At 40.0% G+C, this 15,861-nt stretch overlaps 1 protein-coding gene across 7 annotated transcripts in view; it reads left to right on the plus strand.

Moving 5' to 3' along the window:
• The window catches only part of ELAVL4 (ELAV like RNA binding protein 4), a 96,436-nt gene extending 80,959 nt beyond the window's left edge, over positions 1-15,477 (plus strand). For 6 of the 7 annotated variants that reach the window (XM_081009510.1, XM_081009513.1, XM_081009509.1 and 3 more), the window contains exons 4-7: positions 7,056-7,209; positions 9,589-9,814; positions 12,091-12,129; positions 15,149-15,477. In XM_081009510.1, the coding sequence (XP_080865636.1) occupies positions 7,056-7,209; positions 9,589-9,814; positions 12,091-12,129; positions 15,149-15,476 (747 nt within the window). In that variant the 3' untranslated portion in view covers position 15,477. The remainder of the gene's footprint in view (positions 1-7,055; positions 7,210-9,588; positions 9,815-12,090; positions 12,130-15,148) is intronic. The other variant, XM_081009511.1, reaches the window with a different exon arrangement.
• Positions 15,478-15,861: the final 384 nt, after the last annotated feature.

A 15,861-nucleotide genomic window follows, 5' to 3' on the forward strand; every position in this document is an offset into this window, starting at 1 on the left:
CCTGTAGAACCCTTCCTGAACTGTTGTGCATCCATTCATTTAGGTACATAATGCTTCACATTCCCTTCTTCCTTCCTTGTTGCTTTTTCATCAAGTCTAATCTTTCTCTCTCATTTGCATCTTACCTACACTCCTTAATGTGCACCCTCAGAAGCTACTTAGTCACCTCCATATTAAATTACCTATTTGTGCTACTGACTGGCACAACTTAAATATTAATAATGAACATGGTAATAAACATTACATTAGGATAAAGGTGACGTGATCAAATGGCCCAACTCCTGCAGCGTATTTCACCTCAAGCAGTTGATGAAACCCAAGAGCAAATGGTGACAAATGGAGTGATCTATTTCTTTTCCTTTTCATTGAACTTCCTGGTTTAGGTATATCCTGAAGCATTATCTGTATCCCCTAGAACATCTTGACTTAATAGTTATTGATGCTCCTATTTCACTTGAATTACATAATCCCCCTGTGCAGCTTGTTATGAAAGGTAAACAAAGCATTCTGGAAAGTACTGTCCGCACATGAATTCGGTTTTTTTCTGTGCTGCCTCCATGGGTACCACAGCAAGACACTTACTAAGCTCCAACATATTTAGTACTTACGCTCTGTGGAAGTTCAGAGTTAACAGATACAGAATAAATATACAAAGGGTGTAACTGATAGCCGTTGCTTGGGAAGGGGAAGAGAGAGGAAGCCCCAGAACAGCATATAGGGAGAGGAGAGGGGAGTTAGCTTTGTCAAGAAAGCAGAAATAGTTGAGCTGAATAGTCTCTTTAGCACTATATTGATTTCTACCTATTGTTTGATTGGGTAACTATATCACAAAATTTGGTTAAGTGTGAATTTCAAGGGATGGTTGTGTTTTGGTTCTCATTTTGTTTTGGAAAGCGCAGGTTTGATAGATTCGCCTTTAAATGTGACCTGAACCAAATTGGTTCCGATCCCTACTTTGCAGACAGCTTATATAATTTGTGTTCTTGCTGGATGGATTGTGGAGGGATTTAGGGCAGATCCTGAAAAGGCTCCGGCTGCGTGCATTCCCAGAGATCCCTCTTGTTTTTTAAAAGACATTTCAACAAACTTTCCAGACCCATGATTCTAACTAAATAGTACATCCACGTTTCTATATATCCCTCCCACATCTGGAATAGAGCATAGATGTTACAAGAAAATGGCAGAAAATTGAATGACGATCAGAAGTAATTGTGCCATCTAGAGTGACCACTGAAAATGAGCCTTAAAAAGTGGCTTTATAAATATAGAAGCTTCAATATATGCAGGAGGGAATCAAAGAATTGTAGAGTTGGAAAGGATCACGAGGGTCATCTAGTCCAACCCCCTGCAATGTGGGAATCTTTTTGCCCAACATGGGGCTTGAACCCACAATCCTAAGATTAAAAGTTTAATGCACTACCTACTGAGCCCCTCCCTGCAACACTTCATTTTAGATCCTTTCAGCAGGACGTTAACACACACAAATTCACTGGGCAGTAGTGAGCGCTCTATGCCAGCGTAAAGTTATTTGGATTGCTCTGTCTGAAAAACAGCTCCCACTGTACTTTTCTATGCCTTGTAACTCTGTGGGCAAGAGGGGCTGATTATCATTGGGAATCATGATTTGGGAAGGGAGGGCTAAATCTTCCCTCCTTTTGGAAATGACCGTCACACCTGGTATCTAATTTTTTTAATAAAAAAAATATATGCAGTTGCTAACCACACTTAGTAAATAAATGTGTGTTTTGGCCTTCATTTTAGGATTTGTCAAACTACTACTCTAGGCTCTTCTTTCCAGTTGTGATGTATTGGTCAAACTGCCTGTTAGCGCTTAATACATAGTGTGCAGCTACATTGCTTGTTTGTCCTTAACTGCATGCTCAGGGGGCTCTGTTATTGGGATTGCAGCATGTGGGGAGAGGAGGTTTATCCCTGTCTTCCGGTGCCGCAAAACACACAGACGCTGCATGGCTACAAGGCTTAGAAAATAATTCCCACCTCTCTTTGGAGTGAAACATTTTATTTGCAGCTGTCTCCTGAGTCCTTTCTCTTTGCTGTCTCTGCAGCTGAACTACAGTGCGGTCTTCTGACCTACCCCGCTCTTATTTGAAGCCCTGTTTCTTATCTGCATCCATTAATATGATCTACACAACTACCCAGTTACCACTGTGTTTAAATTCCACAGTTATGTCCCCCCCCCCCCAATTTCAAGTAAGTGAAGGGAGCAGCAAGAAACATTCACGCAGCTCTGCGTGCTGCTGCTTCCACCACTTTATCAGACACTGTCCTGCACATTCTAGAACCCTGACTTTCCAGGGTATTGAAACAGACAGGGAACCCCAATGAGTATAGGAAACTATGCAATTGAGACATTCACCCTCCACAAGTTGGATGGTGACCAGTATGGCCAAAAGAGACAGAGCTACTGCCTCCTTCCCTTTTCCTGTAGTAACTTAACACTTAAGCCAGGCATAGGCAAACTCAGGTCCACCAGATGTTTGGGACTACAATTCCCATCATCCCTAGCTAACAGGACTAGTGGTCAGGGATGATGGGAATTGTAGTCCCAAACATCTGGAGGACCAGAGTTTGCCTATGCCTGACTTTAGCCATTACAATTATCTTGTTATGTGAATAGGAAGGTGCTTACCCACCATAAACAAAACTTTAAAATTCCAGCGTTAGGAATGTGTCCTTTACCTTCCAAGATTTTGGGATGTTTTGTTGTCATTCATATAAAGCATAGGTTGTATTATTTAAGTTAGATTTGTCCATTTTGCTTTCTCCTGGTTTCTTGTTTTTCCAGTGTTCAACTTGGTAAACGAGAAAAGGAAGAGCACCATGAGGCTAGTAACATTGAATGTAAAAGAGGCATTAGCTGCTTCGTATAATTATTAGAATATTAGACTTAGAGGACAGCTTCCAAGAAAGTTAAAGCTCAGGTTGCTTGGGTATTGAAGTTTGAATACATGTAGTTTTCATTCTCCAAGTCTTACATCTGATGCATTTGTGCATGTCACCTGAATGAGTACTTTCCATTCTCCTCCCCCCCCCCCTTCCACTCCTTGCGGTCTTATATGTGTCTTAGGAGTCAGAATTAGGACAAACCTATGATCCACATATAGGGATGCGGGTGGCGCTGTGGTCTAAACCACAGAGCCTAGGACTTGCCGATCAGAAGGTCGGCGGTTCGAATCCCCGCAACAGGGTGAGCTCCCGTTGTTCAGTCCCTGCTCCTGACCACCTAGCAGTTCGAAAGCATGTCAAAGTGCAAGTAGATAAATAGGTACCGCTCTGGCGGGAAGGTAAACGGCATTTACGTGCGCTGCTCTGGTTTGCCAGAAGCAGTTCTGTCATTCTGGCCACATGACCCAGAAGCTGTCTGCAGACAAACGCCGGCTCCCTCTGCCTATAGAGCGAGATGAGCACCGCAACCCCAGAGTCGTCCGCGACTGGACCTAACGGTCAGGGGTACCATTACCTTTATGATCCACATATTTTGAAGACACTACAATGGCAACAAGTAGTTTTACTATATACTGATGAATGCATTAAATTATGTTCACAAACACAATTTATATAGAAACACTAGGACTTAAAAAAATAGCATGTATTATTTAGGCTATGAAATTTTGAGTGGCACCTGTGTTGGTATGGTATAGTTAAAATAAAAAAGAACTTTTGCCTCCTTAGACAATGTTATTGTGACATCGGTTTTTGTGAATTACAACACACTTTATCAGATGCATGCCATGTAATCCTACATTCACACAAGTGCTGAGAAGAAGTGAAAAAGTCTGTATATAGTAGAGCCAGAAAGTCATTACAGTTAGGGGATAACAGTAGGTGTTTGCTACATTGCTATGACGAATCTAATTTTTTCAAGATAAAATCAAACTCTACCTGGGCACTCCATTGCCTCTAGGTTGCAAATCATAGTACCCTGGCAATATTCCTACATTGGTGGTGGTGGTGAGTAGCCAGGCTCATTTGTTTTATTGCCAGAAGAAATAGAGTGAGTACTTTGCTGCTAATATGCCTTACCAGTATGTTTTTAATTCTCCTTTTGCTCCCCAATCCTTCCTCACAATACATGGCCTAGTACATTTTTGTGCTTATCTGCAAGATCATGTGAGATTAGAGGAAGAAAATCCAGTGAGTAGGCAGTTACAGGATCACTGCAGGCAGTCTTTCATATGTCCGATGCCTGACTAAATATTGGGATTTTTTGATTACATCCCACAAAGGAATAGAACTGATGGCTGTATTTTGTATGTAAGCCTCTTTAAAAAAATTGTAATCACTGCAGAAACAAAATAGGAATTAACTTGATAAAAATAAACATGTTTTTGACAAGCTATGTTTATGTTTATTGCAGCTAGTTTTATGCATACACAGGTGTTTTTAAAATGCTGAAGTTAGGCTGACTTCCAAACCTTTGCTACCTAATGGCCCCTCAACCCAACTCTTATAATCTGTTTCACATGCAGATATGCCCATTTCCAGCATATGAGGACTTGTTGACTGGGGTAATAATATTGTGCAAGTATTACAAGAGGAATAGCCAATATATCTTTGACATCCACCTACAACCTTGCATGGGGAAATAAAAGAAGAGAGCAGTAGCTCTTTCCCCAAAACAATTTGGGATGAGGTGTAAGTAAGGAAATGTTATCTTCACAAACCCATTGTGGATAAGTGTACATTTGCCACATCACAGGCTTTGCTGATGACGAATGATAGCTGATGGGGCTTGAAGACACTGTGTCTCAGTATCCTATGCCTCTGTAGAGTTTTGTGAAAGACTCAATGTTCCCTGAACCTAAAATTTGAAAACCACTGTCATACACTATAACCAGTCCCTCTAATTGTTTGTTCCCTTTTTATCACAATTCTTTTTAACATTTATATTTATATGCACTGGGATACTTTAGAAAATAAGTTATGTCTGACTCCTAAATATTGAAATGTGGTTTTAAATTCTTTGCAGTGTAAACATGTGTAACGTGTTTATCTTCTTCTAATGAAGATTGTGGAGGCAAATATTAGTTTTCTCTGATATTTTCTTTGTTGACTCATCTGTTTTTAGAAGTGGAGAAAATACATCTATCAGTTGCCTTTTTGAGAGACAGGTGTTGCTTGTCATGTTACTGACTTGAACCCCCTCCACACATGCTGTTGCGTGAATGTAATACAGCAATTTATGGATAAGCTAGACTTTAAATACTTAGTTTTAGACAAAAGTGAAAAGCTTCACAAAGTTGTTGGGTTTGTATATTCGAGTATTATAGTGTGCCGGAAAGCTTAATCTCTTTATACTCTGTGTGGAATTGCTAGCAGTACAAGGAGTGGGTTAGCAAAATGGCTTTTTGTAAGATGAAAAATACATATTTTCAAACTGGAGCTTGTGGAAATAGGAAACAATATTGACAAATTAAACAGACCTCTATATATAAATCATACATTGTATGTTGACTGCAGTTATTAAAATGAATATTAAATCATTCTTTCACCGAAATGTGTTGTATTTTGCTAAAGCATTATTAGAATTCTGCATAATATTTTAATATGTATTGACTAGCATCAGCTGGATGTTTTTCCAGTTTGAGGGGCAGTTAGAACTGAGTTGAAAATAGCATGATGCTGAGAATGGGTTCACTAAGCAGATGTTTCGTTAGTTATTCTGTAATGCAATCAGGGCAGATCCTGCCAGTTTAGTATGAATACATAAAGAGAAAATATCTCTCTGTAAAAAGCCTCATCTGTTTCTAACCATTAAAGCAAAACAACACTGAACCTGTACATACCAGGTTCGTTCAGATTGTGCTGGATACAGTAAATCATTTTATACACCCACAGCCCAAAGGGGTAAATTTACAAAGCTGATGTGTGGGAGGCTGCACATTAATCTGCCTATCTTCAGTCACTGTTTTTATTCCTGCATTTAAGGACCTTATCCTTGCATGTGTTTTAAAATTATTTCCAGCTTTCCTTTTGTTCTCAACATTTTTTCTACTTCTCAGTTTCTATAGTAAGAGCAGGTAGAATCAAGTGAGAAGGTTATTTTAAACAAGCTGTCGGAACTCAAAAGGTTGAAAACAGTCTGTTAACCAAGTGTGTGATGTAAAGGTCTTTGTGGGATTTGTGCTTTTAAGCTTGTCCACATATGATCTAGGATTGGGGTGAGTAGTGAGGCAGCCACGTTTGCTGATAACAGTAAATTGTTCAAGGTCATTAAAACAAAAAAGATGGGTGGCAAAATAACAAATGCAGTTCAGTGTAAGCAAGTGTGAAGTGATGCGTGTTGGGACAAAAAGGTCTTAATTTCTCTTAAAACTCATGAGAAACTCAGTGACTGACCAGGTACAAGACCTTGGGGTCATGGTGGATAGTCGACCTGTGTGTGGCAGCTTTGAAAAAGCACTAATCCCTGGTGCAACTGCGTTTGGAAGACGGTGAACGGTTCTGGTTCCTCACCTCAAAAAGGATATTGTAGAGTTGGAAAAAGTTCAGAAAAGGGCAGCCAGAATTATTCAGGGGATCGAGCAGCTCCTCTATGAAGAAAGGTTACAGCCTTTAGTTTAGAGGAACGGCATTTAAGAGGTGACATGGCTGGAGTTTATAAAATTATGGCATGGAGAAGGTGGGTCGAGAGGAGTTTTTTTTCTTCCTCTTTCATAGTACCAGAACTTAGGACATCCAGTAATGTTGGAAAGCTCAGGACAGACAAAAGAAAATGCTTCTTCATGAAGCACATAAACTATGGAACTCGTTCCCACATTTAATGGCCAACTTGGATGGTTTTAAATCGGGATTAGACATATTCATGGAGGACTATGGTGATGTTCCTCCCTCACTGTTGGAGGCAGTGCTTCTGAATACCACTTGCTGGGAATGGGCAGAGTGCTGTTGTGTTTTTGTCTGCTTTCAGGCATCTGTTTTTGGCCACTGTTAGAACAGGATGCTTGACTAGATGGGCCACTGGTCTGATCAGCAGGCTATTATTATGTTTAAAACATAATACATTATTTAACCACGTGTTGTTTAACTCCTAGGTTTCCTATGCCCGTCCAAGTTCGGCATCAATCAGAGATGCTAATCTGTATGTCAGCGGCCTTCCAAAAACGATGACCCAGAAAGAGCTAGAGCAGCTTTTCTCGCAATATGGGCGCATCATCACCTCAAGAATTCTGGTTGATCAAGTCACAGGTTGAAAAACGTTTTATTTATAAGCACATTTCTAAACTTGAATTTGTTTGGAAGGTCCTTCATTTGCTGTTTTAATTAAAGCTCTCAAGTGCTTTCGCTCTACTTTTTCTACACAGGAATATATATAAAGGAAATTGCATATTTAGATTTGCTGACAAAGGGAGGGGAGGTTGATAATCAGCTGTAATTTCCAAATGGTGGGTTGGGGACAAATCAGTAATTTGGGGAAGTCTTGTAAATGTGTGATCAGTTGGAATGGGGGCAGGGAATTCTGGTTCAGGCTGAAATAAACATGGTTTCATCATAAAAACATTTCGACAAATATGATATTCCACATTTATAAGAGGGAAAACAGCCATATGTTTACAACTATATCAATTTTTAAACTTTTTTTTTTTTACCTAACTGTGTATAGGACCATAAATGTTTGTATATAGGTGGAGTTATTAAGGCTGTATCTTTGTAAACAGCGCAGAGATTACATAAATAGTGTGTGAATTATTTAAATTAAATAAAACGGTTGCAATTGCAATAGGTTTCTTTAAAGGCCAACTTAATGCATGCAAAGAAATAGAGGAAAACAACAGAATGGGGAAAACCAGAGATCTGTTCAAGAAAATTGGAGATATGAAAGGAACATTTTGTACAAAGATTACCACAATAAAGGACAAAAGTGGTAAGGACCTAACAGAAGCAGAAGACATCAAGAAGAGGTGGCGAGAATACACAGAGGAATTATACCAGAAAGAAATGGATGTCTCGTACACCCCAGGTAGTGTGGTTGCTGACCTTGAGCCAGACATCCTGGAGAGTGAAGTCAAATGGGCCTTAGAAAGCACTGCTAATAACAAGCCTAGTGGAAGTGATGATATTCCAGCTGAACTATTTAAAATTTTAAAAGATGATGCTGTTAAGGGGCTACACTCATTATGCCAGCAAGTTTGGAAAACTCAGCAGCGGCCAGAGGATTGGAGAAGATCAGTCTACATCCCAATCCCAAAGAAGGGCAGTGCCAAAGAATGCTCAAACTACCGCACAATTGCACTCATTTCACATGCTAAAAAGGTTATGCTTAAAATTCTACAAGGCAGACTTAAGCAGTATGTGGACCAAGAACTCCCAGAAGTGCAAGCTGGATTTCGAAGGGGCAGAAGAACCAGAGACCAGATTGCAAACATGTGCTGGATTATGGAGAAAGCTAGAGAGTTCCAGAAAAACATCTACTTCTGCTTCATTGGATACGCAAAAGCATTTGACTGTGTTGACCACAGCAAACTATGGCAAGTTCTCAAAGAAATGGGAGTGCCTGATCACCTCATCTGTCTCCTGAGAAATCTCTATGTGGGACAAGAAGCTACAGTTAGAACTGGATATGGAACAACTGATGGGTTCAAAATTGGGAAAGGAGTACGACAAGGCTGTGTATATTGTCTCCCTGCTTATTTAACTTATATGCAGAATTCATCATGCGAAAGGCTGGACTGGATGAATCCCAAGCCGGAATCAAGATTGCCGGAAGAAATATCAACAACCTCAGATATCCTGATGACACAACCTTGATGGCAGAAAGTGAGGAGGAATTAAAGAACCTTTTAATGAGGGTGAAAGAAGAGAGTGCAAAATATGGTCTGAAGCTCAGCATCAAAAAAAATAAGATCATGGCCACTCGTCCCATCACCTCCTGGTAAATAGAAGGGGAAGAAATGGAGGCAGTGAGAGATTTTACTTTCTTGGGTTCCATGATCACTGCAGATGGTAACAGAAGTCTCGAAATTAAAAGACGCCTGCTTCTTGGGAGAAAAGCAATGACAAACCTAGATAACATCTTTAAAAGCAGAGACATCACTTTGCCGACAAAGGTCTGTATAGTTAAAGGTATGGTTTTCCCAGTAGTGATGTATGGAAGTGAGAGCTGGACCATAGAATTGATGCTTTTGAATTATGGTGCTGGAGGAGACTCTTGAGAGTCCCATGGACTGCAAGAAGATCAAACGCATCCATTCTGAAGGAAATCAGCCCTGAGTGCTCACTGGAAGGACAGATCCTGAAGCTGAGGCTCCAATACTTTGGCCACGTCATGAAAAGAGCAGACTCCCTGGAAAAGGCCCTGATGTTGGGAAAGATTGAGGGCACAAGGAGAAGGGGACTACAGAGGACGAGATGGTTGGACAGACTCTGGGAGGCAGTGGAAGACAGGAGTGCCTGGCATGCTCTGGTCCATGGGGTCACGAAGAGTCGGACACGACTAAACGACAACAATGCATGCAACACTTTATTTTCTGTGGTGTTACGTAACTTCCTGTGGCCTTGTGTAGTAGGTTCTTGAAACTTTTTTCCCTTTCTTCTTTTGCTTATTTAAATGCAATATTCTTTTCACAGGTGTTTCTCGTGGTGTAGGATTTATCCGTTTTGATAAGAGAATAGAGGCAGAAGAAGCCATAAAGGGACTAAATGGCCAGAAGCCTAGTGGTGCTACAGAACCGATTACTGTGAAGTTTGCTAATAACCCCAGTCAGAAAACAAGCCAAGCCCTCCTTTCCCAGCTGTACCAGTCTCCCAACAGACGCTATCCGGGACCTCTCCACCACCAAGCTCAGAGATTCAGGTAACATTCTCCAAATAATTTATTTTATTGTTGTTTACCAAGTTATAGGTTAATTTTCAGTATCTTATGACTGGGAGTTCAGTGGGCCATCTTTTTGCAGGTTCCTGAGTTGACAGAACTGTGGTTTGACCAGATTTTTTCGGGCAAAAGGAATGATAGGACAATCATGTAAACAAGAAACGGAATATGTGTGAATTATTACCCCACATAAAAATGAGAAACAGAATTCATTTTTCATTTATACATGGTGCATTGATACAAAAAGATACAAAAGATTAACATAGCAGTTGGGTAATAAAAAATAAAAGCCCCAGTTGAGGGAACTAGAGTTACAGTAAAAAAAACCTATGTACTTGTTGCCATATGCCCCAGGATATGATTAGCTTGCAGCAATCCCTTGTTAAGCAAAAGGTGCAGGAAGCAGGTTATATACTAGATCTTTTCCTCTGGCAATCAAAGTTGACAATACTGATCACCTGTTAGATGTCTCTAACACAGTATAGTTGCCCTGCTTATGAACTACTGTTGTGGGGACTTTCCCTATTCATGGCAGCCTTTTGCGTAAACTTGTTTCTACATTTGGATTGGTTTCCATAGAGAAAGCATTGGTACCTATTCGCATTGCTTTTAAAGTGCTCAGATAAAGTACAAAGAACACACAGCTTTATTTCAGTATCTGTTCATTGAGTATAATACATATGTAGATAGAAATAAATATAAAGTGGCCTCCCTCACACATAATACTAAACCATGGCTAGTTTAACCAAAGTGGCATGTGTTTGAGTGTCAGCCCATGGTTTTTTTCTGGTACCATCACAATGTGAAGCCATGGTTTGTTGTTGACTACACAAATCCTAGGTTGTTTTTGTTGGGATACTGCCAGGGAGACAAAGTCCATCATGACTCCATGTCGCCTCCGGACGTCCATCAATCTCCCGTAGATACAGTATCAGCAATTAGCGACACGAGGTCCAGAAATAGCTTGCCACATTCCAGAGCTCATGCACGCTCTATCAGCAGAATTCACACAGCGAAAGATGCACGCAGGAGAGCATTATTTACAAGTTTATTCAGCGTTGGTCAGAACAAAGAAAACATGACTGCCTGCGTCGGTGTCTCAGGCACAGAGAGAGAACGAAAGCAAAGACACAACAGAAACATCCTGTGAACAGGAAATACGCAGGCTGTGACACAAACATCCTGCTCCCTTTTAAGGTGGAACGGAGATATCCTAACAGTTTTAACTGTGGTTCAATGTTATGTCCTCTCTCTCAACAGTCTTGCCTAATGATGGTTTGTTGGCCACCTTTCCTAGATGCTTGCCGAACTTTGGCGGCAAGAGCAGCTGGAATGTAAACCCAAGTTCTGGGGAAACAAGCCATGCCTTGTTTACTTGTCAGTTGAGACAAATTGATATCTGCTTAAACTAACCAAGGTTAAAACAAAACCACAGTTTAGCATTCTGTGCAGATACAGAATTCTGAACAGAATATTCACAAATTGTTTCACATTTAAAGCATTTACAGAACACTTCTTGTTTTTTCTGATGAAGTGTGATGGATGTTACATTTTTATTTTAAAGTTAATTCTTCTGAACAATGTAGCTAATTTCAGTTCGTTATTTTTTGCCTACAACCCTGACCCCTTGGAAAACAAAAACCCATTTGCCTAATACATTAATATGGAAAGCTCCGTATTTTTAAAGTTGGGGAGGCCTTTATACATGCTACATTGTGACTGCCCATCATACTAAACATTGTCAACTTTGTTTAATGATCTGATCTGAAAAATGTTAGGATAATCTGCTCTGGCTTTTAGGCATCAAAAATAATTTCTCCCAACAAAAGAAAAATGTCTACAATTCACAATGCTAGTACAATCCTAAACGGCTGCCACCAGTGTATTTTTTATTATTATTTCTATTTACAGGTTTAATGACAATGGAAAGGTAAATAGTGGAAATCATAGCAAAAGTTACAATTTCAGGCTAATATAGTGTGCAGAAGCAAAACCGCAAGGGAATTCTTCTGTGATGAATCAAATTGTAAGATGGTGGAATGTTACCTTTCTTCATTACCAGCACATTTTTAAATGTCATTTGTTTATTGTGGAAGTAAAAGCAGCTCTATGGCTGCTGATTCATTAGACCCGCTAGATGTACAGGAGTTGATGTTACAAATTTCTTCTTTGAAAATGGAGCATTATTAATAAAAGTTCCATTGAGCAATCTTGCCATCTGTGAGACATTAACCCAGAGACCCTCCTTCTCTTTTCAGGCTGGACAATTTGCTTAATATGGCCTATGGCGTAAAGAGGTAATTAGAATTGAACAGATTGCCAGATGTCCATGTTGGCACAGATTGGTGCTATAATTTTTTTTTTAATCACTAACTTTATTTTGTTTTTAATTCTTTCCTTTTTTTCCCCCCACCAGCATGCCAAATGTTTTCTGTCTTTTCGTTTGGACTTCAGTTCGTTTTCTTTAACACCATGCACAAACACACACACACACACACACAAATAGTGTGTGATTTTTGTGCGCATGTTCTACTTTTTCTTTTGTTACAGGTCTTCTAAGATGGTTTAGGTGCAACAGCTACAAGCATTCTGATTTCCTAAGTGTATTGTTAAATGACTCTTTAAAAGTCTCACTCAATCAGAGTTTATTATAACAAAGATTTGGTGTCACTGGGCTTATAGTGTGAAATTGTCACTGAAAATGTGACTCAAACCCAGTATTGTTTAGAAAGGTAAGGGAGCTGCCCAAGTTTCATAAAACGCTGTAACTGTGTGCACCTTAATCAGGCCTCTTATTTTCTTTGTTGCAGGTTTGACAAGTGTTTCCAGTAATTTGGAGCTTGTGGTTTGCCTTCTTTTAAGTTAAATTGCTTGTTCTGATTTTTATTTCATAGTGTCACTACTGGAAATTTGAAAATACTGTCCTGATGGCATGAAACTGTTACATTAGTATGACTTCTCTGTTAATAATCCACATACATCAGCACAGAGGTTAAAGGACTGTTTCTTACATTTATAATCCAAAAATGCTGTATGTATAGCCTCTCACCGTATCATGACATGGAACATACACAGCTGTGTGCACACATGTCCAATTGTGATCCATCCATGTTGAAAAAGTAGGGTGTGACAAAACAGGCCCACCCACTCCAGTCTTTGAGATGGGGTGGGCTGCAAGGCACTCTGTGGATTTCCAAGTAGGACAGAAATTCACCAGTGGGGAAGCCCCCTCTCCTTGACACCACATTTGTCACATCCACAGAAGAGAATTTGATCATTAGCATTTGCCAACATTCCTGCGAGGTGTGAATGGGGCCATTCTCCTCCAGATGGCAGACACAGGAGGGGACATGCCCAAGGAGGGAGATGCTTTGGATGTGCTTTTGCTTTTTCAAAAAATAGATTTTATTGACACATCAGGACAACAATAAAATGGAGGGGGGCATAAATAACATAAAATTTTGACTTCCTTTGGATGCGAATTGATCTCTCCTAGTTAATGACATGAAAATTTCTGGGTGCAGATATTTTCTTAAAAGGACAGCGTGAGGTGGGTTGGGGGCTAGCTTTTTATTACAGGGTGTAGGTATCAGAAATATAGAATGCCACCCACAGACTGCAGGTATAATATTTCATGCTGCATGTCAATACTGTATGCACAGTGTAGGTGCAACCACACACACGCAATATTTCTGGATTGTAGCTTTGAACCAGCACTTGGTCTGCCTTATGAAATCACACAGGGTGGGGCAGCCATGCTCCCCAACATTTTGAGATTTTCAGCTGTTTTATACATTCCCCAAGTCTTTCTGATCATTGTACTCCTGGCAGGGTAAAAAAAACATTCCTACTGCACTTTAGAAGTAACAGAGTACCTATTTTTCCTGCACAGATTCAGTTGAGAGTGATCACTTCAGAACTTACCACCTGGTGCTTGAAAGGATGAACTTAAACTAGGGTGGTTAAGCAGTTTTGCTTGAATAATCTCAGCGTTAAACTTTGTTCCTTTTTACCTCCCCGCTTCCCTTGATTTCTGGGGTGGTTGTGGCGCACCAGTTACAATCGGCTTAAATTGCATGCTACTGAATACTACCTCCCCATGTGATTTCAGGTGACCATGTGGTAAGTTTTTAAGCAGCTACCATATAGTTTCTGGACACTGGAATCCATCTAGATCAGGGTGCTAATGTGAACTAAAGCTCCCATCATCCCTGACCATTCACCATCATGGCTGGGCCTCCCAAATACTAGAGTCCACAACAACTGGAGGGTGTCCTGCTGACTACCAGGACCTAGATATTATATCCATGTAGGACAAAGATTTGCATGAAGCAGTCTTTAGTTTTCATAACTTGTCATGTTAATGGTATAGCAAGTAATAAGTCTAGTAAATTACAGAAAACAAAAGTGCTTGCTGCCCTCTGTGGGGATCAACAGTTGTGGTTCAGCTAAGCTAGCCCCACACAGATTTAAATATATCTATGTAAAGAGACAGAACTCACACATGTAATACACATTCATATTGCACACAACATCTTAGACAGGATAGCAATGCTTTTTCTAGGGCCTCAGTAGTTTCAAATAAAGGTACTTGGTAATTCACTGATGCCTGTGTGAATACAATAGAATTGTAGAGTTGGAAGGGTCCCCGAGGGTCATTTTGTCTAGAAGTCTGCAGTGCAGGAATCTCATCTAAAGTATCCATAACAGATGGCCATCCAACCTCGGCTTAAAAATCTCCAAGGAAGGAGAGCCCACTGCCTTCCGAAGGAGTTAGTTCCACCGTTGAACAGCTCTTACTGTCAGAAAGTTTTTCCTGATGTTTAGTCAGAATCTTCTTTCTTGTAACTTGAAGCCATTGCTTTGGGTCCCAGCCTCTGGAGCAGGAGAAAACAAGCTTGCTCCATCTGCCATGTGGCAGCCCTTTAGATACCTTTGATCGAACCAATTAAGCTTTCATCAGGCAATAAAGGTAGTAGCTACAACCTACTCAGATAAAACCATGTACTAGATCACAACATAAAGGAGACTTCATTTGATTGCAGGGTGCAGCCAAGTTCTCCAAGGGAACCACTAATACACACTCAATTTCAGTTCCTTATATTGAGTTCAGCAGCTGTTGTTTCAGAGGCATTTAGTAGTGCTTTTTAAACCGAACGTTACGCCGTGTGCTGAATGTGCGTTCTTCACTGCAGAGAATTTAACAGGCTCTTTTTCTTTCCTTGGTCTTGGTTTTATGTAACGTATGCTTGAAAACTGATCTGTAGATTAGCCCTCCTCTCTTTTTTTTGTCTTTTGTCTTTGTTAATCCGATAGGTTTTCTCCGATCACAATTGATGGGATGACGAGCCTTGTAGGAATGAACATCCCTGGCCATACTGGGACTGGGTGGTGCATCTTTGTCTACAACTTGTCCCCTGACTCCGACGAAAGTGTCTTGTGGCAGCTCTTTGGCCCCTTTGGGGCAGTCAATAACGTCAAGGTGATTCGCGACTTCAACACCAACAAGTGCAAGGGATTTGGCTTTGTCACCATGACCAACTACGATGAAGCTGCCATGGCAATTGCCAGCCTTAACGGATATCGCTTAGGAGACAGAGTATTGCAAGTTTCCTTTAAAACCAATAAAACCCATAAATCCTGAATTTCATATCCTTAATAATTATTATAAATATATATATATATAAATATATATACGAACAAACAAACAAAAAACTTTCAAGGCTTATACTCAACCATGGACTTTTATAAGCCAGTGTTGCCTAAGTATTAAAACGTTGATATCCTGTGAACAGGAAAGGATTTTATAATGCTTAGAAAAAAAAACAAAAAACCTTTGATGCATTGAATGTTCTTTCATAGCTGTCGTTGTTGAATATAATATACATAGATAACAATGTGCAGGGATTTTTACCCGGCCAGCTAGTTTTACTACCTTCCTTGAAGGTGGGTCTTTTTAAGATGACCATTCACTCATTTGAAAAATAAATAAATAAATGAAAAAAATCTAAAACCATTTTTACAGACTA

The sequence above is a fragment of the Podarcis pityusensis genome (genome assembly GCF_964106645.2).
Source record: "Podarcis pityusensis genome assembly, chromosome: 6".
NCBI classification, from domain to species: domain Eukaryota; kingdom Metazoa; phylum Chordata; class Lepidosauria; order Squamata; family Lacertidae; genus Podarcis; species Podarcis pityusensis.